General features: G+C 54.4%; 2 protein-coding genes across 4 annotated transcripts in view; one reads left to right on the plus strand and one right to left on the minus strand.

Moving 5' to 3' along the window:
- Positions 1-17,956, minus strand: part of TBC1D16 (TBC1 domain family member 16) — a 76,922-nt gene extending 58,966 nt beyond the window's left edge. For 2 of the 3 annotated variants that reach the window (XM_064583180.1, XM_045888326.3), the window contains exons 1-3: positions 17,874-17,956; positions 6,059-6,298; positions 2,813-3,404 (exon numbers count right to left, since the gene is read on the minus strand). In XM_064583180.1, coding sequence (XP_064439250.1) covers positions 2,813-3,404; positions 6,059-6,236 — 770 coding nt within the window. In that variant the 5' untranslated portion in view covers positions 6,237-6,298; positions 17,874-17,956. Of the gene's footprint in view, positions 1-2,812; positions 3,405-6,058; positions 6,299-11,282; positions 11,416-17,873 lie in introns of those variants that run through there. The other variant, XM_045888325.3, reaches the window with a different exon arrangement.
- CCDC40 (coiled-coil domain 40 molecular ruler complex subunit) overlaps positions 16,968-27,246 on the plus strand; it is a 40,809-nt gene continuing 30,530 nt past the window's right edge. The window contains exons 1-8 of the mRNA XM_064583337.1: positions 16,968-17,044; positions 17,769-17,949; positions 18,063-18,284; positions 19,196-19,377; positions 20,234-20,297; positions 20,722-21,354; positions 25,319-25,463; positions 26,497-26,672. Of these exons, the coding sequence (XP_064439407.1) occupies positions 16,968-17,044; positions 17,769-17,949; positions 18,063-18,284; positions 19,196-19,377; positions 20,234-20,297; positions 20,722-21,354; positions 25,319-25,463; positions 26,497-26,672 (1,680 nt within the window). The remainder of the gene's footprint in view (positions 17,045-17,768; positions 17,950-18,062; positions 18,285-19,195; positions 19,378-20,233; positions 20,298-20,721; positions 21,355-25,318; positions 25,464-26,496; positions 26,673-27,246) is intronic.

Genomic DNA, 27,246 nt, shown 5'->3' on the forward strand with positions numbered 1-27,246 from the left:
AGCAAGTGAATGTGCACTGCGGGGACTGGCCCAGCGCCCAAATCTGGCTCTCGTCAAAATGGCCTATGATAAATGCAGATTCCAGGGCCCGTCCAGCCCCTTCCAGAATCCACATCTGCTTTTTAAAGCCCCCAGAGACCTGTCATGTGCAGCTGGGCCGGGAACCAGTGTGCCTCCATGTAACACCCATCAGGTCCCGTCCAGGATGCAGGCCGTGTCCACGTCAAACCCCCCTACCCCGGGCTGAGGACATGCTCGTGGCCAGGAGGCAGGGAGGGCTCCCGTCCGTTTCTGTCCTGTCGCAGCACAAAGCCCCAGCCTCGCCAGACTGCTCGGGCCAGAAGAAGCGCCACAGAACTGCAGGGATTCTGCAGTGGAGGCACCTCCCCGACCACACCACGGTCTTCTCTGCACACCCAGAGACCTATCCACCATCTGTGAAGCAGCTCTAAGCAAACAGATGACCCCAGACGAAACTGGGTGGGGCCGGGGTCTGGAAAGCAAACATATGGCTCCAGAAGCCTTACCCCCGAAAGGCCTCCTAACGTGGCCGCGGAACCCCGGCACCCGAGAGATGCCCCCCCACCTTCGCTCGGGAGTTGGCATGCGATGCGGTACAGAGCGGGGCTCTCGCATCCAACGGCAGTCGGAATCGCCTGGAATATTAGCCAGCCATGAACAGGAGGCCCACATCAGCAACATTGTGCTCAAAGAAGCCAGACACAAAGACCACACGTGGCATGATTCCACTTACAGGAACCGTTCACAACGGGCAAACCCACAGAGACAGAAGGTAGATTAGTGGTTGCCGGGGCTGGGGGAGGGCGAATGGGGAGTGGCGGTTTAGTGGGCGTGGGGCTTCTCTTTGGGGTGGGGAATAAGTTCAGGAACTAGACAGCGGTCACCACGGCACAACTGAATGTGCTAAAGGCCACGGAATTGTACAATTTTAAACGGCTACAGTGGCAAATTCTGTGTTATGTGTACTTTACCACAATTGGAAAAACAAAACAATGTCCCTACTCTGGGGCCGCCCGTCTGTCTGGGAAGGGTTCTCAGGCTTGGCACTGAGACACGTGGGCAGGATCCTTTGTCATGGGGGGCGGTCCTGGGGATTGTGGGGTGTTGAGCAGCCTCCCTGGCCTCTACCCACTAGCCAATCACATCCCCATCCTCGGTTGTGATCAAAATGTGTCCTGAGACTGCCACATGTCCCCTAGGGCAGAATCGGCCCCAGGTGAGAATCACCGCTCTAGAAGCATCTGGAATTGCCTGGGCATGAGAGTATAAAAGGTCCCCTGATTCTCGCAGGCAGCCAGGGTGGAGAACCAGCAAGGCAGGGGGTGCGGGGAAGGAAGCCGGCAGTGAATTCATTGGGTAACCCCATACAACAAATGTCACTGTCCTCATCTTATGAACGAGGAGATGGAGGTTCTAAGAAGACACAGCACTTTCCCAGGCTCATGCCAACCAGGTCTCCCGAATTCCCAAATCCAAGCTCCTTATGTGATCGGGGCACTACAAGGCCCATTACAGCAGGCCCTGATTCTGATTCTGCCACTAAGACCTCAGCCATGAGGCCATAGGCCAGAACACCTGAGTCACAGTAAAGATGAGAGCTCGGGACCTCTCCCTCCACCTGGGCCCGGGGAGTGCTGGGCCCCTGTCCCTCCTCTCCCTCCACCTGGGCCCGGGGGGTGCTGGGCCCCTGTCCCTCCTCTCCCTCCACCTGGGCCCGGGGGGTGCTGGGCCCCTGTCCCTCCTCTCCCTCCACCTGGGCCCGGGGGGTGCTGGGCCCCTGTCCCTCCTCTCCCTCCACCTGGGCCCGGGGGGTGCTGGGCCCCTGTCCTTCCTCTCCCTCCACCTGGGCCCGGGGGGTGCTGGGCCCCTGTCCCTCCTCTCCCTCCACCTGGGCCCGGGGGGTGCTGGGCCCCTGCAGGTCTCCCTGCGCTGGTCGGTGGCCCACCAGGGGGAGCTCTGACCAAGCCCTGTGGTGTTCCAGAAGCCAGGCTTGCGTTTCATTCCCAGCCTGCTTCCCTGGTGGGAAACACCACACAGCTCAGTGAACCTCACGGGGTACAGCGGACCGCTCCCCTTCACATGCGTGCTCCAATACCTGAGACGAGGTTCTCAGTCCACTCTCAGGCTCTAATGGACCACATCTTGTTGAGGGGATAAAATCAGGAGAGAATCCATCTCAAACTCCTTGTCCTCTGCTCCCTTGCTTACGTCTGTCCTGTGTGACCTCATGTGCTCTGGGTCAGGGGCGGAGCCAGCTGGGCTCACTTCCAGCTCCGTAGCATACGGGCTTTGTGACCTCCAGCAAGTTCAATAACCTCTCTGAGCCGTGCTTTCCCTTTCTATATATGGGGGTCATGTTAGGACCCGCCTCACAGGGTTTGGGGTGCTTGTGAGCATCAGCGAGCATGCCTGGGGTCTGTGGGATGGCCGACAATCTACTGTCCCCCCAGTGATAAGAACTGGCGCACCAGGATTCCCAGGACCTGGCCCCGTGGGGTTTAGTCTGGGTTATGGGGCAGGTCAGACGGGTAGGGATGGCTTAACCTAAGTGAGGCCGCCAAGGGGACGGGAAGGGGAGAGAAGGTGGAACCCCCCACTGCGGGTCCCTCGCCATCATCTTGGGCAGCATCAACGATGGGACGTGGGTGCCAAGGCCGTGGCTTGGGGAGAGCCGGACCCCGGCAGGGCGAGACGCAGGCCGTCCTCACCACTCAGGGAGCAGAGGCCTGACACACACAGTTGCCCCCCGCGGGGCCTGGGGCAGGCCTTGGGGCTCCGACGCAGCACTCACCCACTCTCGCTGTCCAGGAACACGGAGCTGCCGCTGTCCACAAGGGCGGCGCTGATGGGTGAGAGGCAGAAAGGCGAAGAGAAGGCGTCGGAATCCGAGTCGAAGGAGCTGTCCCTGCTCACACCATCCGCCGACAGCTCGAGGGAGCCCTCCTCCTCGCCGGCCTCGGGCCGCGGCTCCCGCCCCTCCTCCGTCCCGTCCTGCGAACTGACCGCCGACAGGATCCCCGAGTCGCTGTGGGCTGGTGCTGGCGGGGCCATCCCCAAGCCCTGGGCCAGCTTCTCCCCGTCCTCGGAAGGGGGTGAAGGGCTGACGCGCACGGCCTCCTGGATGCTCTGCGCCACCACCAGGGTATCCTCGTCTCTGGGGGTCAGGGCGGGCCTGGGCTCCGTAGGGGAGGGCTGGTGGGGCGTCCCCAAGCTCTGGGCGCGCCGGCCCCGCGGGCGGGGTGCCTTGCGCACCGGGGAGCTCTCAGGGGTGATGTAGCGCAGCGCCTCCTCGTCCTGCTTCTGGATGCGAGAGTTGGGGACCCACGCGAGGATGAGGGTGCTCCCCAGCAGCTCATCCTTCTCCATGTACAAGCACAAGTAGCCTGGGAGGGTCAGGAGGACAGGCAGGTTAGGGACGGCGGTGCCTCCGTCTGGCTTCTGCTAGAGGCCACGCCCTGGTCGGTCAGGACGGGGGGCTGGGCAGGTGCCGGGCTTCAGACACAGCCTGGCCCCGAGACAGCACGACCGGGGGGTGCCGTCAGGCTTGAGGTGAGTGAAAGCTGTGGGCACTTAGCAGATTCGGGGGCACCGGGCTCCCAGGCAGGGACCTGTCGCTGTCTTTCCACACACGGGGAGCCCTCCTCCAGCTCAGAGCCCCACCCCACACAGTCTGGCGGCCCCGGAGTTTTCCCGCCCGCAGCCAGCCTCCGGGTCTGGGTGAGCCCAGGGGCCTGTTTCACCACAGCTGGGAGCGATGGAGGCTGTGGGCATTATTTATGTTTCATACTAAATAAATCCAAAGACGGGCTTTTGGGTGTTTTCCGGTCAGTCGGGGTCTCAGTGTGTCTTCTTTAATGCAGCTTTCCGGAAGAAGGGGCCGTCCCCGATGTCAGGCACCAGACCCCGGACAGGGGCGGAGAACAGTGGTTCCCCGAGGAGGCAGCAGCTGCGGGTGGGCTCTCTGGGTCCCTGGACGCTCAGTCTGGGGGGAAGGCAGCACTTCCTGCCACTTCAGGATATCCTGATTTCTGGGCCAATCATGCCAGGTGCCCAGACCTCCTGGTCTCCGCTCTGAAAGCCCCTGGGGCTGGAACTGGGCCCTCACATCCCTCGGGGCTCTGAGAACCTGCACCGGAGTCTCCTGAGCCTTGCTCCATTTCCAGAAGAGGTGGGGACACTCAGTGATAACGGGAAGGTGCAGGGGAGGCCATGCGTTTCTATACCCTCAGATCCTGCAGCTCGGGGATTGGGAAGGGAGCCCAAGGCCTCTTCCCCCATCCCCCACCCAACCTTCCATCACAACAGCATCACCACGAAGCTCTCCCAAGGCTGTGCTGTTCTTTCTGATTTAGACCAGAAGGGCTAACACTCTCAGACCCTGCCCTAGAACCTCTGCCTCCTCCTTGAATCCTCAGAGTTGGCCCTGTGGTCAGGCGTCCACGGCCATGTGCCTGCACCCCCTTCTAGAGCACACGCCGGGGACACAGGATCTTGGAATTCCCTGTCTACAGCCCAGAGTCAGCTTCTAGGGCCTGCTCCTGAGCTGTCTGTGGGGGCTGTGGACAGGCTGGGGTGCCCACACGTGGGTGCCCGAGGTCCCTCATAGCGCAGGAAAGAGCTGGGCTGGAGCTCGGCTCTCCTGCTTTGGAACCTGTAGGGGCCGATGATTCCAAACCTGCACCTGACCATCTGGGTGACTATAAAGATAGACTTATCGAGGTAGGAATAGTCCATTAACATAATTTAAACTTTTCGTATTTTAATTAATTTATTCAGTATTCTGTTGACACATAATTTGCGTACAGCAAAGTGCTCAGGCCTGATTGTAATTTATAACTTTTAGACATCTGGTGTGGGGCCTCTGACTGCGCTGGGTGGGCAAGTCCACAGGCCACAGCCAGGCTGCAGGTGCGCGGCGGCGGGGGGGCCTGAGCATCCTCCAGCAGCCTGGGGAGGCTGCGGGAAGAACGAGGAGTGCCCACCCTTGCCCCACCTCCACCCCGGGCAAGCTTCGGGAGTGGCCCAGCCTCTCTGAGCACCAGCTTCCTCATCCAAAAAAGAGGCCTGCCTGCCTGGGGTTCCGGGCACGCTCATGAAGTTAACATACAAATAAAATAAAGCAATCCATGTATTTGTTGCAAGTCGTTTGCACAAACAACAAAGGACCACACAGGACTTGGGTATCACCGACCCATCATTTTGTCCCTTCCATGGGGGGCAGTGGGGCTGAGGGAAGTCAGTGCCCGGCCGCTACGACCAGATCTAACAGCCTTCGATCTGCCCCCAGCCCGAGGACAGCCACGGTCAGGTACCCGTCCTGGAAGAGAAGCGAATGCTTTGCTCCGTGCTGTGACCCACTGCCCCGCCATGCACCGGGCAGCTGGCCACCGCCATGTCCTGAGCCCTGGAAAAATATGCAGTTTCTTTGTCTGTGATTTGGCACAAGATGGCAAAGCCGCTGACACCACAGGAAAAGTGTCCACCCCAGGCTCACAAAGGCCCCGGCGCTGGCGTGTCTGGGGCACGGCCCCAGGGGGATGAATTCGCAGTCCCTGCATCTCCCTGCTGCAGACTCCAGCTGATGTTTTCTGCCCTAATTTCGGAACAGTGGGGTCCAAGGACAGGTGGAGACAGGGCCGGTGATTTCCATGGCCTGTCCCACAGTCCGCCTGGTTCTCATCACAGCCTTCGGGGCTGTGGGAAGGGAAGCAGCCACCTAGCTTGAGGGGTGGGCTCCTGCCACACGGGAGGGGGCCCTGGGTACTGGCCAGCGCCCACAGAGGAGGGCTGCCCGCTTCCCAGCCTGCAGGCTCCTTGCTCCCAGCAGCCTGGAGTGACCTAATGTCTTCTTCTGAGGCCGATTCCCCGTAAACTGTCCCGCCCCATGTGTATAAGTTAAAGGTCACCAGCCCCTTCGAAGATGGGGAAATTAGGACAATTGGGCAAGTGACACGAAAGCTTTCCAAAGCTGGGGCTTCATTACTTTCGAAAGAAAAGCAAGCCCCTCCACCCAGGCCCTCCCACCTCCTGGGCTCACCTGGGTGGTGCTCCCCCAGCCCCTGCAGCCCCTCTGGTGGGTGCACGCAGACATTGTTCTTGGAGTAGATGATCTCCCCCTCCAGGACGGAGGGGGGCCCGCTACCACCGCCCGGGGTGAGGGTCAGGAGGTCCGAGGCTTTGGAGGAGGCCCGGCGAAGGAGACGGCCCAGAGACATTGCCGGGGGAGTGTTTCCATCCTCCGCACGCTTCGGCCCAGGCGGGGCTCGTCCAGATGTGGCTGGGGGAGAAAGACACAGAGGAGGCGCGTCAGGCCAAGGTCATGGGCTTGGGCCAGGTGTCCTTGGTGCTGCATCCTGCCTCACACCAGTAAGCTCGAGTTGGATGGTGGTTCACTAACTACCGGGATGGATCCTGCTAGCACGAGGCCACGTGGCACCATGCACGTTTGGGGCCAGGTCGTTCTCAGTCCCTTCCCACTATGACAGCCAAAATGTCTCCAGTCATGGCAAACGTCCCCCGGGGGTGATCTCATAAAACTTCCAGACTTCTCTTTGCTCAGTTTTCACCCCTGTGTCTGTGCCCACAAGCCCTCCCTTCCTGAACGTCTCACCCCTCCACCGTGCTTCCCAGGGAGCATCCTTCTTCCTCCGGCCCGTCCTCCCCGGCCTCCTCCACCCCCAGGCCCGGCCTGAGGTCCTGACATGTGACGGGTCATCACAGTGGTGTCACATGCAGTATGTGAAGGACCCGAGTTTGCCTACAACTCCTTCTTTAAAAAAATAAACGAGAGGGGGGCCTGGCCCGCTCAGTCGAAGGAGCGTGTGACTCTTGATTTCGGGGTCATGAGTTTGAGCCCCACGTGGGGTGTTGAGATTACTTAAATAAATAAAAACTTAAAAATAAATAAAAATAAAAAAATAAAGAAACAAAAGGATTCGATCCAGTATTCATACATAACTCCTAGAGAGTCACCGACAAAAGGAGCAGAGCGGCAATTCACAGAAGAGTAAACGGAAGAGCTGATAAAAGGAAGAATTCTCAGTCCAAACGAAAGCCCAGCACCCAGCAGACGGGCCGAAAGCAATTTCTATTTCAGCCAAAAGCCCAACAACCAAAATCACTCGCTATGTGAACCAACCAGACGCTTCCCACTGGTCGAGCCCCGGAACACAGACCACCAAATTGAGCCGTGGAATGAGCCACGGGTGTGAACTCGCCCGTATAAATGAAGACATGCACGCAGAGCCAGGCTGCCCCCTGGTCAGAGATGGTGCATGTCTGAGGCTCAGACCGCGCTGGGCAGGGTGCGGGCCAGACTCATGGGGCGGGGGCTGGGACGGGGGCATCTGCAGAGGGACTTCACCTTCCCCTCTTTGAAAGGAAAAAAATGAAGGTGAGAGCCAATACGATAAAATCGTTGATGGATGGGCGCCTGGGTGGCTCAGTTGGTTAAGCGACTGCCTTCGGCTCAGGTCATGATCCTGGAGTCCCTGGATCGAGTCCCGCATCGGGCTCCCTGCTCAGTGGGGAGTCTGCTTCTCCCTCTGACCCCCCCCCTCATGTGCCCTCTCTCTCTTCTCATCCTCTCTCTCAAATAAATAAATAAAATCTTTAAAAAAAAAAATCGTCGATGGATGGATGAACTACATGTGGTCCATCCACACGGTGGAATATTATTCAGCCCTAAGAAGGAAGGACATCCGGCCACCTGCCACATGGATGGACCTGGAGGACACTGTGCTCAGTGAAATCAGCCACTCACAAAAAGACAGATAGTGTAGGATTCCACTTACATGAGGCCCCTGGAGTCATCAGATTCATAGAGAGAGAATGTAGGATGAGGGGGCACCAGGGGCTAGGGGAGGGATGGGGACGGGGAGTTAGTGTTTTTGGGGCCAGAGTTTCAGTTTGGGATGATGACAATGTTCTGGACACGGGTGGTGGTGATGGTCTCACAACAGTGTGAATGCACCTGATACCACGGACCTTGCACTTGGTTAAGATGGTACATTTTTATATCACGTCTATTTCACTACAATAAAATGATATTTTGAACCATCAACCGGGTATATTACATTGTTCTTTGAACCTTCTGCATTTTTGTACACTTCTCCTCAAATCCAGAGCTGGTTTGGGATATTCCCTAAGTGAGACTCTTTCTGCTCAAGGGTTTGCACGGGCTCGTGGGGCAGAGGGGTGGGTCTCAGGGTGCCCTTCGCTGTCTGAGACCATGGGGCTCCACGCTGGATCCTCAGCCCACCTGGCTCCCTGAGGACCCCTCCTGCACCCCCAACTTTGTTCTTGGGTCTCCCCAAAAGGGCCCTAACTCTCCCAAGCACAAGATTCTTCTAACTGCCTCCTGAAAGTCACCCCTCCCTTGTCTGCATCTTTACCTAGACAGATCCATCACTCCCTTCTCCCGAATCACTGAGGTTCCCAGTATCAGCATCGCCTTGAAAATCATAGTTCTGGGACCCTCACCCCCACGGCAGCGGGTCCCACAGTGTGAAAGTGGCTGCAGACAGTAACCAGTAGGTGTGTCTGCGACCCAGTGAGACTTGATTAACAGACACTCTCTCCTGAATCTCACAAGTCTCCACGTGGCACAAAAAATTCTCCTTTCAATTTTTTTTCAACCATTTAAAAATATAAAATCCATCCTCAGCTCAAAGACTAGAAAACAAGCAGAAGGCTCGATTTGGCCCATGGGCTGCAGACAGCTGACCCCTGGTTCAGACCACTGTCTGGATACTCGGCCCCTCTCTACCCAACAGCCTCTCCGGGAAGCCTTCCTGGCCTCTCCAGGTCAAGGGGGTGTCTACCCTTCGTCTCCCCCACTGGTTCTACTGTCTGAACTTCGAGGCACGCCCCAGCACCTGCCAACCTCGGTATGAGATTCTTAAAAAAAATCACATGGCCTCTATGCATCATGTTGTCTGTCCAACTAATCGTCTAGAAAAATGATATTGTTATTCTAATGATGATTCTGTTGTCCAGAATATTTTTAGAATTCAAGAATCATTCCAGAATGACAAAGTCCCTTAATAAGCCGTACAAGAAAATGAGTCTCTTCTTTCTAGCCCAGCGCTGCCTGGTAGAAATGTAATTCGACCACATACACAATTTCAAATATCCCACTAGCCACATTTTTTAACAGAAATGAGGAAGAATAATTTTGGGAATATACTCTGATTTCACTCGTTATTTCCCAAACAGTATCATTTCGGCATGTAATCAATATGAAAACAATTACTGATGAGCTGCTTTACATTCCCTCAGCCTCTGAAGTCTGGTGTCTGTTTTGCATTAAGTGCATCTCAGCTGGGACCAGCCACACTGCAAGGGCTCGTGGCCTCCGCGTGGGCGAGGCTGGAGCCCCACCTCCTCCGGGGGCCCCCGACGGTATTCCTTCATTAATCCTTCTAACCGCCAGGCTGGGCTGCAAACAACTCTCAGCTGATTCTGAAAACCAAACCGTCCTTCAGTGAAGACGTTTGCCACCGTGGAGGATAATCAAAAGAATGTGCTGGAAGATTTGAAGGGGATCCCAAAATACAAGTGCTCACAATCCTGCCTTTTCCCACACACCCGACGTGGATCAGATGCTCTGGGTCACTGAGGCTCTGGCAGATGCGTCCTCCTAAATGCGAGGTTTTACAAATGAGAAAACGGGGTCCGAGCATTCAGGTCACTCAGTGAACGGAAAAACTTGGCTCCTAAGACCTTTGTCCTCTGTGCTCAGTTTGGCTCCCACCCCAGCCCCGCCACCTGGGTGGGCAGGGGACAGTCCCCCCAGCTCCGGCCCCAGAGCGTCCTGCAGAAGACTGCGCCCTGGGGGTGTCTGTCAAACACCCCCCCAAAAAATTCACTCTCTTGAGACACTCCCCACTTATTCTCTAAATGCTTTTGTTCCTCTGTGAGCTGACTTCATTGAAATGAAACCTGGTTCCCAACCTCTGCTCTCTATCAAAAACTACATGCGGAGAGAGTCCTTGACCTATTTTTGAATGCTTTTTTTTTTTTTTTTGTAAATTAGGCAACAAGCTCAGAGAAGCACAAAGAAGAACACAAGTTCCTTAAATTACAGGATCTGAAACCATGTGTGTGTTTTCTCCTATCTTCTGTGCCTATCTTATAAAAAGCAAAGACTCCCCACTGGGATGACCCCAGGTCTTGCTTTCAGTCGTATCATGAGTGTGTTTTTCCACGTGTTAATGAGTCGAAGTGTGTGTCTTCCCCTTGCCCCCCAAATCGTATGTTGAAGCTCGAACCCCCAGCACCTCAGACTCTGGCAGTATTCAGAGACACTCTCTGTACTTTCTGCTCTTTTTAATGTAAACCTAAAACCCTCTAAAAAATAGAAATTAATTTTAAAAAAGAGGGTGGAGATGAGAGTGCGTGCACCCAAAGAACCCAGGCCAAGGCTGGGCTTGGGTGGAGGGAGGCAGGGAATGGGCAAGGAGCCAGCGGCAGGATGAGTGACAGCAGGGTGACAAAGGGAGCTCGGCTCTCCAGGCCGAGGGCCACGGCCAGCAGCGATGTTAGGACCTGGCAAGGGCTCACACCCTGACAGGGATCTTCCCAGTGTCCTTGAGTCCCAAGACGCATGACCTTGAATGCTTCTGGCTCACAACCCGCAGAGCAGTTTACGCCCATGACCTTAAGGACCTGGTGTCCCATGGGGGTGGAAGGAGCAAAGATAACCACCCCTCCTGGTAGACCAGAAAGCTGTGCTCCAGAAAGTCTCCCCGGGTACAGAATTCTGAGGAAGGAGAACGCCAGGTCCCCTTTTGTGGGTCTGGGGTCTTTCTCTGGGTGGATGACTTACTCTCATTATACCTCGGACAGAGTTTGGGGAGATGGGCACAACCTTTAAATGCCATCAGCAGAGATTCTAAGACACACAAAATTAGCCAATGCTCAAAAGGGGGCTGAGAGGAGCCCGCAGCCAGGAACAGCTCCCTGACTTCCCCTGCCAAGGACTCGGAGTTAACTGAAATCAAAATAGCAGCCGAGATGCTCAGAGCACATTGTACCAATATTCCAGAGCCTCTCCCCAAATCCCGAGGGAGGAAGGTGACTAGGGAGGCACATCAAGGTAGATCCTTGATGACAATAAAAACGTCATTTTCCTCCGATGCATTCCCTTAATGTCTCTATTTTAAAACGGTTATGCCTGTTTCAGTCTTGTGGATTTGAGATTATAAGCTCCTGCGTCCAAGACACCTGTGAAAAGTCCCCTTAGTGACTGACGTGCCTACCAGAATGCCGCCTTCAGTAAAGTTCCACAGGCTTTGCTTTTGCTGACGGAAAGGACAGCAGTACCAGCCTGGCAGTCGGCACAAGGAGCCAGAGATGGGGGTGCTGCCAAGATCCAGAATGAGCATCAGCTTGGGTGCAAAAAAAAAGTTATGATTTTAAAAGGTATAAAGTAAAAACAGCAGTGCCGGCTTCTAGCCATCTATTGAGCCACGATCCCAAGCCGAACTCTGAGCCGCTCTGAGCCGTTGCGACCACTAGGTTGGGCCAGACTTTTGCACACAATAGGCTATTGTGTCATTCGAAAGGACAGAACCACTTGGCTTCCCCTCAAAACACACACATGCTCATAACATGGAGCTCCCTCTGCAGAAGGCCCACCCTCCTCCCCGTGGCTCGTCTTCCAACACCTCCGAGAACTGTGGGTTCTCAACCACCTGCAGGGGAAGAGAAACTGGGGACACAGGAGAGGGGTCTGGGGGTGGCTGCCAGGGGAAGGGGGGCAGGTCTTTATTTCACAGCCCTGTTTGGAACTGGCCCTGCTGCTGGGTCATGGCCAGGGGGTAGCGGCTGGCCTCCACCGACCGAGCTCGCTCCTGGACACCCCCGGGGAGCACCTGCCACTGGCCCAGGGCCCGAGGCAGCCGAGGCCTCGTAGCTCAGCGTGGCTGGTGCGGGGCTCTCCTCTAATATTTACAGGGCAAAGCAGAGACGCCCATTACCCAAAATTCATTCCCCAGGAGTTGGTGATTTATACCTGAGGAAAAGTCCTGGGCAGAGACAGAGCCTAAGTCACTGAAAAGCCAGAAAGGAGCATAACACGGATTAAGAAATGACATCCTTTAGGAAAGACAAAAGTCGCCCCCCATGCTTCCTTCAGAAAGCACCTCTGTCCCCTACACGTTGGTTTCCCGTGGCTGTTTTAACAAGTCACCATGTATCTCACAGCTGAAAACAACACAAATAAATCAGCTCACAGTTCTGAAGGCCAGGAGTCCGACCCGGGGCTCAACTGGCTCAAACCAAGGTGTGGGCAGGGCTGCGTTCCTTCTGCCACCTCCGGGGAGAAAATGTTTCCCTGCCTTTTCCAGCCTCTAGAATCCCCCCGCAGCCCTTGGCTCGTGGCCCTTCCTCCACCCTCAAAGCTGCCGGTGGCCATCCAGGTCCTCCCCCCATCACAAGGCTCCGTCACTGACTCTCTGCCCCCCTCTTCTGCTTTTAAGGACCCTGGGATGATGCTGGTTCCACTGGATAATCCAGGACAATATCTCTATCTCTAGGGCGGCTGATGAGCAAACTTAACGCCACATAACCTAACCAAGTCCCATGTTCCCAGGATTCGGACGTGGACAGCTTCGGGGACCATTCTGCTGCTGACCACACCATGGCAAAGACACCGGAAAGGACGAATTTCTAACTCACCCACTGACTGTCAAATTCCCATGCAGAGCGACCACCTTTTAGGCAATATGATGGGGACCCAGGCCTAGAGCCAGGAGAGAGGAGAACATGCACCCCCGTGGCCCCCTGGGAGCAGCAAGATGGGTCAGGGGAAAGTGCACACTCATACCAGGGCCTGCCCTTGGCAGCTTCCTCCACCCGCAGGCTTGGTTTCCTGTCCCGGTATAAAGGGCCCCATGAATTGCCAAACAGAAAAATAGGAGCAAAGGTACAAAGTTCTCTTCCAGAACCTTCCTAGGAAGACCAAAGAAATCGGGCAGCCTGGAGCCACTCTAAGAGGCAGGAGCTTGACTTCTCCTATTGGATGCTCTGGGCTGTGCACCTGCCTTGGGCCCACCTGGCTCAGGTGCTGGGATGCAGCTGTCAGCAGGGCAAACGCAGTCCTGGCGCCTCCCGGGGCTGCCAGTGCCCGCGGACAGGAGACTCCAGCCCGCACCCATCCTGACGGCTGCTCACTGCAGCGGGGAGAGGCAGGTAGGGAGCAGAGGGCCACTGGACACATTAGGGAACGTGTGGTGGGACGAAGCCCACAGGTGATTACCCCCCTGGCGTCGTCACTGGCAGACTGCTCAGGAGCAATAAGCCCTGGGCTCCGGTCACCCCCCATGTGGCTGGCAGGAACTGGTTCCTCTGCTTTGCTCTCAAAGCCAGATCAACACAGAGCGGCGAACAGGCGATGGTATTTAAACAGGAGCCAGCCACATGAAAACAAGGATCATTCCTCCCACACAACATCTGCTGCTAACACCCCTCAGAGGAGACCCCAGCTCTCTCTACCTTCCCAGAACCAAGCATGTGCACTACGGTCCTTCCGGGAAGCCCCTACTTTGCTGTTCAAAGGGTGATCTAAACCCTGCGGGTAGACTGGTTCAGGAACCCAATCCCTGAGGCACACGATTTGGGGAAGTTGGGTCTTCCAAGTCTCATCATGCAGACAAGACACCTGTGGGCTGACACGACCCCTCCTCTCTGCGTTGCTTCCCTTCACGTTATGGGATCACTGTAGAAGAGAGAGGTCTTCCTGGCATATACATCACATTCAGGATGCCCATGGAGAAGACTGTCACCCCAAAACAGGGTCACTGTGGGCAGGGCCTCTGCATATAAGGGAGGACAAGACGATCAACTTGTATTTAAAATGAAGGAACAAAATGTAGGGCAGAAGCCCAGTGCTAGAGGCTTGGACCAATCGCCATCCAGGAAAGGACCTTTGAGAGGCCATAAGGACAGGACAGTCACAGGAACATGAGGGGGGGCTGGTGGCCAGCTTCACTGTGACTTCCCTCTTTCGGCTGTCTAGCTGCCACTTTGATTATCACCTACTCCCTGGAAAACCCCAAGGCCTCTGCCTCTCAAGCAGGAGACCATCTGCTCTTTGTGCCCCCTTGACAGTAAATACCAAAACACTATTTTCTCCCCAAAGAGCTGAGGAAGTAGGGCCTGGGAGATGAAAATGACCTTAGAGATGAGCTAGGAATGAGGAACAAGGAAGGACTGGACCCAAAAAGCAAGGAAAGGTACAAATCCAGCCAGGAAGCCACCAACTGACCCAACAGTGGGTTAGGTGCACCTGATGTCTATATTGTTCCTGTAAACTCTAATACAGAGAGCTGAGGTTCTCTGTCTGTGCTAAAGGAGAGGCTAAGGCACCACAAAACAAAAAGCCAATGGGGGGTCGGGGGTGGGGGATATATTGACAATATCCCTGAAAAACAACACAGTTGATCTTGCTCCGGGGGAAAGCTTTTTAGTTACAGAAATTGAAAAGTGAAAGAGTGTGAAATATCTGTAAGAATGCCCTTTGCCCCAATTTCAGAAAGACAAAGAGTGTAATGACCAGTTTGTCAGACTATTGAATTCAGGGTCACTCATCGCGGAAAACCAGCACAAAAACCAAAGTATACAAGCTAGTGCAGACATGGGCTCGGGCTGCACCCCTATTATGGTGGTTTCTACAGTGGCCAATCCAGAAAGAGCATGGAAAAGACCCTGCCACACCTGTGTACCTGCAGGCAGGTGGGTCCTTATGGCCGGCTTGTCACATACATCAACTTTAAACACCTGGACAGACTGGCCGCCCAAGGCTCAGCAAGAGAAGGGCGTGCCATCCCGGCTGGATAACGGCTTTGGGAGCACCACGCTTTGTCTTCAAGTGGCCAGATCTTGCTCCTCCCTGAGGATGGCTATATTAGTTCCAAAGACACAGTAAAAGACATGCTTCAGATAGGATATCACTAGACAGATCATCAAAATAGATTTATTAGAGATGCAAGACCCAGTGCCGAAGGACGCACAGGTGGTCAACAGCAAAAAACACCACTACTGGGCGCCTGGGTGGCTCAGTCGTTAAGCGTCTGCCTTCGGCTCAGGTCATGATCCCAGAGTCCTGGGATCGAGCCCCGCATCGGGCTCCCTACTGAGCAGGGAGCCTGCTTCTCCCTCTGCCTCTCTCTCTCTGTCTCTCATGAATAAATAAATAAAAACCTTTAAAAAAAAAACACAAAACACCACTGAAGTGAAAGGAAAAAGATCTCCTAGACTATTTCTCTGAATTCGGGGGGTGGGGAGACTGCAGACTTGCACTTCCTTTCTGTGCACGGGGCTCATCAACGTTCATCAGTATTGTACAAACATAACAGAATGAGGTGCAATACAATGTACATCAGTAAAACCCACTGGGCCGCAGCTGCTACAGTTGTTTCGCTGTGGAGCCGCAAGTCCATCCGTCCTCCCCGCAAGTCCATCCGTCCTCCCCACGCTGCCCTCCTCACGCTGCCCCACGGTATGAAACGACCTGGCTAATCTTACATGAGAGAAGATTCAGGCCTGTGAAAAATTTGGGGTCCCTTGGCTGGGGAGGAGGGGGCATTGGCCAAATCTCTACTTGAGACCTGTGTTCCAGACAACCTGGTCACCCTGGTCCCAGCAACAGCCTGCAGGGACCCAGCGCCCCGCAAAGTTACAAGGCAGAGAGCATCCCTATCCCTAAACGGTGAATTCCACTTCTGCACAGAGCAGCTTGCCGCCTGACGGACCACACATACAAGGAATTAGGAAATAAAATCAAAATGTTTTTACCAATTTGCTAACTGTGAACAATCCAAATGATGGTCATTAATAAAATTTTTTTTTTTTTCATTTTAACGCTTGGTATGTGCCAGGCACTAGGTGCTTCAGACGACCGTTGCCTCTGAGGTAGGTAGAACAATCCTCACTATACAGACGGAGAAGCTAAGGCACCCAGGAATGAAATCGGTGCTGTGTGCCAGGGCTGGTATTTGAACCCGGCAGTTTACTCTGGGGGCCACGTTTTAACCACTGCACAGAGCCACCTCAAACCAGGGCAGAGAGACGGGGGCAAGCAGGTAGGCTCCAGAAACCCAATGGCCGTCTTGTCAAACGCTTTTATACGAGGCCCGAGAGGCTCCTTCTGGACGAAAGAGAACTGATATTAGCAGCTGGTGAGTGACATGGGATTAGTCCCCACTCTCTTGCTTTTTTATGAATCATCAGCCGGAATGAACCGTGTTCTCTGGTCTGCAAAAAGAGGGTCAGGAAGACTGTGTGCACGCGAATGGCAGGCCCCCCCTCACCAGGAATGAGGCAGTGCACACAGCCGTTTCTGGGGCTGGAGCATCCTGGGCCCGAGGACGTGTGAACTTGGTTCTGTCCTAGGTGCATGAGCTTGGGGAATTTACTTCTCTAAGGCTCAGGGTTCCCATCTGTAAAATGGGGATAACCTCAGTCCTGACTTTATGGGCTTGTTTTTGGGGTTAAGTGAATTCATGCACAATAATCAGAAAGTATGTACACAACCACCATCATCGCTGGAGAATTTTAAAATTCCACTGATAAGAACTTTCTTTAGCCATATTCTGAGATTCTGCTCACCATCAACACTCCACAAGCCAACAAGTGCCACAGAAAACATAATAACCGCAGTCAGCAACCACACGTGCCTCCCAGTACCAACAATGGGCAACTTACACGAATTCCCCAGTTACTACTACAAGGCAACCCCTACTTCAATAATCCTGTCTTTGCAAAAGTTTTCGTGGTTCTTCAAAGCCTTCAGCAGTCACTAATCCATTAATATTTCTACCAAGGAATTTCTAAATCTAACAACACAGATTTCTAAAAGTTCTCTAATCAATCGATGGCAGATTGGGAACAGATTTCTGGGATCTGGCCTTCTGCAGCCACCCTTTGATAATAGGCTTCCCCACATGGCCATCTTTGAGAACCATGTCTCGCTTCCTTCCAGATACAAGGACTGGGGCCTTCCCGTGGTAAAGAAAGATCGGTAAAACCAGGGGCAGGTGGGGGGAGACCAGCCCAGCTTCTCCTAGGAACTTGGTGGGCAGGAAAACAAACTTCGGAGTGGTGAGCGAGAACATACTATGTTATTTTCCATCTCCGAAGAGAATCTGAACTAGACTGTGGCCAACATATGACACCAACTTCCGAGTGTGGGAATAACAGGATTTCAAGATTCACCGGCTTCTGGCCAGGTTCCTGAGGTTATATTTAGCAATCTTGAATTGCCTATTTTTTTTCTTTCTCCTGTTTTCTACTCTTTCCTTCTTTCTTTCTTCTTTTAAGTAAAGAACAAGGGGGAACAGCCCGGCCTAAAGGAAGTGAGCTTCCTGACAGGCGGTTCTTTACAGCCAGACCACCGACCCTAAGGCCCAGCAATGCTGAGAGCGCGCGCGCTGCTGAGCCGGGAAGCACACTTCGGGGGGCTGTGTCTCCAAACGGCGGCCCCCTGCAAGTTCTCCTTCGCGTGCTCTGACGATCCAGCCAGACAAAGACCGCAAGTTCTCCGGTCCACGGCTCCACACACGCGGGGAGGGAGTCTCCCCGAATTAGGGCCACCCCCGGCCCGGGCGCCCGCACCCGCCGCGGAGGGGGTCCCGGGGGCTTCTGCGTGATCCCGCGCGCTCCCACGCCGCCCCGCTCCTGCCCCGGCCCCGCGCCTCCTGGGGCTGCGGCCGGACCCCGGCCCCTCCCGGGCCCCGCCGCGGCAGGCCCAGCGCCCAGTGCGCGCCCGCACCCCGTCCCCGCCGAGGGGGCGCCGCCCGCTCCCCCGCGGGCCCCGCCCCCGCGGCCCCCGCCCGGACCCCGATACCCACCCGGGTCCCGCAGCGGGGGCCCGATTCGCGCCGGCTCCCGGAGCCGCCGCCGCCGCCGCCGCCGCCGCCGCCGCCAGTGAGGCGCAGCGGGGCGGGGACGCGCGGCGAGGCCCGGCCCCCGGCCCGCCCCCGGCCCAACCCGGCCCGCCCCGGCCCCTAACCCGGCCCCTAACCCGGCCCCTGGCCCAGCCGGGACCCCAACCCGGCCCCGGACTCCAACCCGGCCTCGGGCCTAGCCCCGCCCCTGGTCCAACCCGGACCCCAACCCGGACCCGGACCCGGAACCTGCCCAACCGGCGCAACCCGGCCCCCAACCCAGACCCCGCCTCCCCCCCCCCACCCAACCCGGCCCCCAGCCCGGCCCCGGGCCCAGACCGGTTCCCCGCCGAACCCTCTCCCCCCAACCCCTTGGTGCGCCCCGACCCTGCCCCAGTCACCTTTCGCCCTCGGGACCCAAGTCCCCTGCCCCAGGCCGTCCTAATTCCGGGTCCCGGGACTCTGGCCCTGATGGCAGCCCCGCGTCCCCCGGCAGTGAAGACAGGACCCCTGGGACGCTCCACGGGCGCGCTCGCCCTCTCTGTTCTGCCCTCTCCATTTATATTTTTCCTATGTGGGGGTAAGAAGTGATCATCACCCCCCAAAAGCCACTGAGCATCCTTCTCCGCCAAGGATTCTTCGCCGCACCCCCGCGGAGGCGACGCCGAGCCCCCCGCCCCGCCCCCAGGTCTGGAGATGGATGGGAGGGCACCAGGCTGGGGCCCCCGCCCCCCCCAAGGTGCACTGTGCCCCGGAGCCCCTCGCGCCCCCACCTCCACCTGCCACCTTCGGGGCACTGAGCGGTCTCGGGTCCCCGGGTGCCCGGCGCGGTCCCTGGGCCACCTGAGTTGCCTGGCTGGACGCTCGTGGCCACTGTTGTCGCTTTACTGAACCTGAGCCCGGCGGGACAGAAGTCGGACTTAGAAACGGAGAAACTAAGTTTATGTTTTAATGTATTTATATACGTAGGTGCTCTGCGTTTCCAGCGCACCTCGGTGGCACAAAGGACGCGCCGCCGCGCCGCCCGCTCCAGCCCCGCGCGAGGTTCCCGCCCGCCGGGTGTTGACGGCGTCGCCTAGCAACGGGAGATGGCGGCGCCTGGTGGCCCGGACGGCGGGTAAGCGGGGCGAGGGTCCCGGGCCCCGAAGCGGCCCCCACGCCTCCGCCCTGCCCTCACGCCCTTTTCCGCGCTCCTCCGCCCCTCCATCCCCGCCCCTGCGGCCCTTCGCGCCTCCCCGGCCACCCCAGCCCTCCGCGCCCCTTCTCGTCTCCCGTCCCTTTGTCAGCTCCCGGTCCCCTCCCTCTATCCCCTCGCTCGGGTCGCGGGCTCCCGAAACCCCGGGGCTCGCTCGGCGCGCAGTAACCATGGCAACCACTATGCTCGGCCGTGCCTTCGCCGAGAGTTTGCGTCCTTGTACAGAAAGCAGGAGAGCGCGGAGGCTGGTGGCAGGATCCCTACCTGCCTGAGGTCTCCCTGTGTGTGAAGGATCACCGAGGGGCTTCCTGACCGCGGGGACCCCGACTCTTCGCCTGCCACCCCCAGACCTCCAGGAGCGGGGGCTGGGCTGGGGACAGAAACTATTTTCAAGAATTGGACCTTTTATCTTAGACGCTCCAGTAGTGTTTCACTTTTTTTAAAAGATAGATTTATATATCCTGACATGGAAAGCAGTCCAGGTTACATTAAAAGAAAAGACGAAGTGAAAAACAGTATGTAGGGTGTGGCCTCTAATTGTGTGTGTGTGTTTAAATGCATAGAAAAATATTTGCAAGAATATACGCTTAAATCTCTTTTATTACTAGTGGTTATCTTGAGAAGAGAGAAAGTCGCAGAGGATTTTCGTTGCCTGTGTCACACATTTCTGTATTTGACTTTTTTTTAAAAATGAGCTTGTATTTTTAATTAGAAAAAAATAATTTTAAGAACGTAAATCATGACGTTTTTGTACTATCTAAATCATGGAGGAACTAACCAAGAGTCTCTGAGTCTTTGCGCCTTCTGTGCAACTTTCTCTTACGCTGTATTTCTTTTCCCGCTTGGCCCCAGACACAAGTATATTTAAGGTGACTTTTCTGTTGTACTGATGGTGTTCCCTGAATGTTTCCATAATTATTTTTCATTCATTCATGGAACAACTCTTTTGTGACGCTCCCTCCCTCCAGGTGTCAGGGGTTGGTGGTAAACATGACAAAGTCATGGCCAACAGCCTAGAGGGGAGGCATATAATCAACAAGTAAATAAGAATATAGACACCAGGAGGTGATCAATGCCAAGAAAAAGAACGTTGTTCTTTGAAACTGTTAAACTGTATTTCTGCACCCAGGTCTCAGCTGGAAGGCGAATCAACTTCTGAAGGAGAAGAGGCCCAGAATAATGAAGGCGACAGGGTAAAGTTCCCTGTGGGGTGGGCTGTGCTGGGCTTGTCTTTACTGGGAATTAAAGAGTTAAGAGTTCTGCTCAAGAAAACTGCACGGGGATCCTATACCTTGCACTAGAACAGACTCAGTCCCCTTGCAGAGAGACTCATTTTCCTTTCTCCCCATTCTTAAGCGCTGGCAGCTAGTTGGGATGCCCCACATCCCCTACTCAGATCACCCCCGAGGTTTTCAGAACTCAGGTTCTCTAACAAAGGACGCAAAAAATTACAAACACTGGAGAGAACAGGTAGAATATGGAGCTTAATCTTCCAGGGACACGTAGGTGTGTGCAGACGCAGTTTTCCCACCAGTGTAATTACACAATTACGAGCAGAACTTCACAGGAGTTTTTGACTGTGTTTCCTGATTTTTTTTTCCTGCCACAAATCTGCAGGTGTCACCCACAGGGAAGACCGGTGACCAAAACATTGACGAAGCTGTTGGTGCTGCCGAGCTTTCTGAAGAGGAAATTGAAGCCTCTGGGAAAGTCACAACTGAAGGAGAAATCGAAACTGAGGGAGAAGTGGAAACGGAGGGGGACGTGGAAACTGAGGGAGAAGTGGAAATTGAGGGAGAAGTGGAAACTGAGGGAGAAGTGGAAACGGAGGGGGACGTGGAAACTGAGGGAGAAGTGGAAGCTGAGGGAGAAGTGGAAATTGATGGAGAAGCGGAAATCAGTGGAGAAGTAGAAACGGAAGAGGACTTTGAATTTGAAGGGGAGGAAGTCGAATTTGAATTTGAAGGGGAATTCGAATCCGATGTGGAAGCTGCCTCCCCTGAAGGGAAAGTCAGCTCTGTAGATCTGGCTCATTCAGAAGTCGGTGCTGGGGCGGTGCCCCAAGAGGAAGCGGGCCCCACATACCCGGATGAACATGTAGGGAGGGAACGTGTTCCTGAAGACAGAGAAGCCCCCCGTCCATCAGAATCCAGAGATTTGGGGGACATCTCCACACAGCCATCCCGGCAAGTAGTAGACTCACCCGAGCAAATAGGCCGGGATGCTTCTGGACTCAGAGCTCGCAGATCGGTAAGTGCCCCGAGGTCGACTTTGTGAAAGTGTTTGACTGCCTTTGTGGTTTGTCACCCTATGTGAGCAACTCAGGGCACATTATAAAAACAAATTGCAATCTCTGTTAGAGATTTCTTAGCAAACTTAAGTCTCGGGACCCACTCTTGCATGCCAAGAGTTTCTGGACCTTGGGTTTGGGAACATTCCATGTAAGGGCATCCAGGTTTCTGGTTTCCAGAACAAGGCCTTCCAGTGAAACTTTCCATGGTGATGGAAATGCTCTTTACCTTTGCTGTCCAGCATGGCAGCCATCAGTCACAAGGGGCTACAGAGCCCTTGAAATGCGGCCTGGGAGATGGAGGAACTGAGTTTTTAATCAGAGTTCTAATTAACTTAAATTTATATAACCACCGGTTACTAGTGGCTACCACACTGGACAATGTAATTCTAGATAATCATGATTATTATGACAGAGTTACGGTCTTACAATTTTCTATTTTTTAATTTTTTTTTTTTTTTTTTTTTAAGATTTTATTTATTTATTTGACAGAGAGAGAGATAGCGAGAGCAGGAACACAAGCAGGGGGAGTGGGAGAGCGAGAAGCAGGCTTCCTGCCGAGCAGGGAGCCCGATGCGGGACTCGATCCCAGGACCCTGGGATCATGACCTGAGCCGAAGGCAGACGCTTAACGACTGAGCCACCCAGGCGCCCTTTTTTTTTTTTTTTTTTTAAGATTTTATTTATTTATTATTTTTTAATTTTTAAATGAGCATGGGCTTATAGAAGAGTTGAAGTAGGATTAGAAGAACTTGTTATGTTTTTAAGCCTTGGAGAGTAAGTCAACCATCGGATGCACCACGGCCACCAACTTCCGTGCGTGTTTCCCAAACAACTGAAATAACAGCTCTCAAACTCAGGAACTGTCATTACATCACCAAATAATGCTCAGGCCTCATTCACCAGGTGTCCCAGTGACACCTTTCAGAGCAGAGGTACAGTTCCAAATCACATGTTGCCTTTGGCTGTCCCACCTCTTAGGTCTTAATCCTTCCTTGACTTCAATGACCTTGGCACTTCCAAAGCTCACCAGCCGGCCACCTTTAAAATGGCTCTCAGTTTGGATTTGCCTGGTTCTCCTCTTGTGGCGATCTGGGTTATGATCCCTTGGAAAGGGGTCACGGAGGGAGGCTGGTTCTCCTTATGCCCCACGCAGTAGTGCCCTGACTGTAGTTTGTCCCATGACCAGTGATGGTGCTGAAGACCCCGAGGCTTCTCCACTGGGAGGTTTTCCTCTGCCCCTTTGCATTTAAGAAAAATGGTGTGGGAAGGTGCTCTTTTTGGTTAAGATAGGAAACGTGAGGATTTCAAATCACAACAGATTACCACCATATTGCTAGGAGTTCATCTTTCTCTGAGCAGTGCGTATAGGCCCATCTTTTGTCAGATTTGTCCCTAGCTATTTTGCATTTTTGATGCCTTTGGAAATGGCTTCCAGCTGTTTGCTGCGGTACTGAATATGGTAACACGACTGATTTTTGTATATCGATCTTATATTCAGCAACACTGTGAAACACCCTTGGTAGTTCTAGTAGCTCTTTTTTTTTTTTTGTAGAATCATAGGATTTTTCATAAAGATGATCATGTTCTCTGTGAATAAAGGCGGTTCGACTTCTTCCTTCCCAATCTGGATGCCCTTTATATCTTCTTCTTGCCTTCTTGCACTGGCTAGAACTTCCAGCACAACACTGAATAGAAATTGTCCCCAGTTTGGCCGGTGAGAGCCCATTTATTTTATTTTATTTTTTTTTTTTTAAGATTTTATTTATTTGAGAGAGAGAATGAGATAGAGAGAGAGCATGAGAGGGAGGAGGGTCAGAGGGAGAAGCAGACTCCCTGCCGAGCAGGGAGCCCGATGCGGGACTCAATCCCGGGACTCCAGGATCATGACCTGAGCCGAAGGCAGTCGCTCAACCAACTGAGCCACCCAGGCGCCCCGAGAGCCCATTTAAATTGGCCTTTGTGTCCTTCTGACACACGGGTATCATTCTTTCTTGTAACCGCTGTCACCCTTGGAGCGCTTTCTCGTTCTCTGGCACAGAGTGCCCGGCCCTAGAATCAGACATTTCTCCAGGAGCCTGGTTTCTTTTCGTGGAAGATAAAATTCAGAAGTCATGATTTGGGCGCTAGGTCCACTGTCCCCAGGCTCTCTCAGGATCATACACACATGACACACACACACACCACACGCTGCATTCAGACACAGCTCACACCAACCCCTCTCTAACACAACTCCCCACTGAGTGGGTTCCTCTCCGTGCCCTCCCCTTCCGTATGTCCAAGTCCTTTTTCCAGCAATGAGAAGGCTAGTCCCCATTCTCCCTAACGTACTTATTAACTTGATCCATCCCCCGGATGTAACCTTCACTGCATTTCTCCACCCCCACGTGGACTGTCCTCACCCCACCTGAACCCGGACGCCCCCACACTGGGCTGCCCTGGTCACTCTTATCACTGCTGGGCCAAGCCCACCCAGGCCAGCCCCCAAATATTTGGGCTCTGACTGTGGCAGGCTGTCCTCTGTGGGGACTCTGGTCCCACTTGTGCTGTGAGGGTTCCCCACGGGTTCGGCCTCTGAAGCCCGCTCTCCTCTGCCCCCGCTGCTGGCTGCAGGTTTGAGTTGTTCTGGAAAGAAAGCGAGGAGCAGGGTTACATTCCTCCATCTTCACCTCTGGTCTGGACATGCCTTTGCCCTTGACATTCCATCTCAGTGACTCTGACCACAACCCTCTGGGGTGAGAACTCTTATTACCCCCCTGGACAGATGAGGACGCGGGTGGACGGCCTTCCCTGCCCAGAGTCAAGCAGCCGTGTTGCTCTTGTTCCGCAGCCACCATTCTGAACCGAAAAGCCACGATCCCACCCCACCTGGTGACCCCTAAAGAGTTAATAACCTTGGAGAGTAACATGATTTGATGATCGCTAATTAAGCTCAGAAAACAACTGTCTTCACCTTGTAAGATGTCCAGGAGATTTGAGGTGTGGGTCACTTATTGAGCTATAAACTCAGTTTCCATCCTCGGGTCCCATTTCTAGAAAAGTTACCGGGAAACAGTTTCCAAATGTGATCAACCAGAAAGGCAGAGACAAACCTGAGTGAGAGCCCTATTTCCCTTCCTCCCGGCTGGTGCTCAGTCCTTAGAAGGAACAGGAATTGCAGAGTGGGAGCTGCTTCGTGTCTTGGCGTGTGGATGCCTCCTCGATTTCTTGGTAGGGGAAGCCCTTTCTGGACACCCCAGAGGTGGGCTTGTGACTCTGGGCCCCCATTACTATCATCACGGTTCTGGCTGCCTCAGAGATGGTTTCTAGAATCAGCATCATCTGAGGAAGTATTAGAAAGAGCACGAGCGGTGGGTTGAGGCATCCCAACTCTGTACCTGCCCTTGGCTGCGTGTGTGAACTTCAGGCAAGGTTTTTAGCTTCCATGAGGCTGCTCCCCCTCAGATAACAGAGGTGACTCATATCTGCCTCAAAGAGTGTTATGCAGGGTCATTGTTGTTACTAATCCTCACCAGATCATCATCAGCAATAATTATTGTCAACAGTAATAATTGTAAGAGTCTCTTTTAAAGCTCAAATGGAGCCAGGCATTTTTAACAAGAGAAGCTATTTTCTTTCTTTCTTTCTCTCTCTGAAAGAGAGACACAGCGAGAGAGGGAACACAAGCAGGGGGAGCGGGAGAGGGAGAAACAGGCTTCCCACAGAGCAGGGAGCCCGATGCGGGGCTCGATCCCAGGACCCTGGGATCATGACCTGAGCCGAAGGCAGACGCCTAATGACTGAGCCACCCAGGCGCCCCTCCAAATTGTTTTCCACGCTTCAGCAATTATGTTGAATTTCGAACACTGCAATAGATCAAAATCAAATAACTTTTCAGTCCTGATTAAGGCCTCACTGATTTAGGTTTCGTTGTTCTTCCTCTAGAAAATATCCGGTGAAGGGCTCCAGCAGGAAGTCTTTCCTCTGGGGGCACGACACCGCCTCCGACTGAGCCAGGGGAGCAGCATCACCTCCTCAGACTTTGACGAGCTGCTCTTGAGCACGGAGGAGCCCTTCATCCAGGAGCTAGGTACCGTGGCACCTGCCGGGTTGTCCTGCCCACGGGATGAGCCCCTTCATATCCCCTTCTGTGCAAGGGGTACCACTCATTTATCATCTGTTACCTCGTTTCCCATTCAGCTGGGAGCTGAAAGATAGAAATGTTATTAACAGATAGGAATAATATTTATGGAGCATTCACTGTGTTTTATCTCATTTAATCCTTATAGTAACCCAATGAGGTAGGACCCATTCTCCCATTTTACAAAGACTCTAAGAGTCATTTAGTGACCTACCCGAGTATGTGGCAGAACCAGACCTTGACTGAGAGATCCGATGACGTCCCAAACCACAGCCCCTGACCGCCACCCCTCACTGCCTCCTGGTCTCAGAGAGGGGCTCAGGAACAACACCCCTAAGCCTGCGTGTTTGCTGAGTCTCCAAGGGTCGCTCGGCATACCCTGTCCTGTATCCCAGTGTTGTGGATGTGGGAAAGCAGACCGGGATATTTCTTATTCCTTATGATACACGAGCATGGATGGTGCAACTAACAAAGCTTTGCATCACTCACCAGTGAGGTGAAGACAGCACACATCTGAACGAGTTTTTAAACTCGTTAAAACAGAACAGGATCTCTCCAGCTCAGGAGGATAGGGAAGCTGGAACTAGAGCCTCACTGATATATCTTTTCAATCTTATCAGCTGTTTCCCATTCAAAAATAAAATAAAATAAAATCAAGGTAGCCCATGAGTAAGAAGGCACCTTCTGTTCACTATGTCTAAAAAAGTATCTACAAAATATATTTCCTTCTTGGAATGTATTAAAGGTAATATGCATTACCTTTAAAATGCGATCCCTTCTGTGGAACATGTTGAACCAACGAATAGCAGATTGATGAACAGAAGACACTGTAAGCAGCGTTTCTGAGCCCTAACCCATGGGATGCCTTTTCTTTCTCTTTTCCATTGTGTTGCATGAGGCTGGAAATCAGCCTTGCCTGACAGCACCTGGAAAGTGGCCTCATTAGCCACTGCAATAACCCCTCCGTGATGCTTGCCCCCAGATGGCCCCCCAGAGGAGCCTGGTGCGCAGCCGGGGAGAGGAGCCCCGCCGGCCTTCCTGGACCAGATCCAGCAGCTGGGCACCGCCGAAGAAGGGACTGTCGAGAGAATGGAGTCGGAGGGGAGTGACGAGGCCGAGGAAGACAGACACCAGCTGGTGGTTCTGGACCCCGACCACGTAAGCACGTGCTCCCAGGCCCTGCTGGGGCCCTGACACCGAGCGCGATCAGAGGCGCCCCCTCACCTGCTGTTGAGCTCGCCTGTGCCCCCGCGCCCCACGCCCTGCCCCCAGCGCCGCCCCACCCCTCGCCCACTCTGCAAAACTGCTCTGTGAGGTGTCTTCTCCTTTCTGTTTCATTCGCCCAGAGTCGGCAATCCTCAACCCTGGCACTGCCGACATTGGGACCCGGTCACTCTGGGGCGGGGCTGTCCGGGGCAGCACCCCCGGCTCCACCCGCTAGAGGCCAGGAGCGCCGCTGCCCCTTAGCCGTGAAGCCAGAAATGTCTCCAGACATCCTGGATGCTGGGTGGGAGCACAGTACCCCCAGTTCAGAGCCCCAGCTTGGAGCGCACCACCCGAGTTCCCACGCCCCACCCTCTGGCACGCGGCGAAGGCGAATCCTGATTGCATGAGCCCATTTGGAAAGCCAGGGTGCTCCCGGTGGGAGAGATTGGCGGTTGCTCCGGGAAAAGAGGCTCAGGGCTCGTTCGGTGCTGGCAGCACTCCCGCATCCCTGGGGAGAAACCAGGAC

Source organism: Mirounga angustirostris, unplaced genomic scaffold, assembly GCF_029215605.1.
Source record: "Mirounga angustirostris isolate CCGP_5_RB_7025 unplaced genomic scaffold, mMirAng1.0.hap1 SCAF_17, whole genome shotgun sequence".
Classification (NCBI taxonomy): domain Eukaryota; kingdom Metazoa; phylum Chordata; class Mammalia; order Carnivora; family Phocidae; genus Mirounga; species Mirounga angustirostris.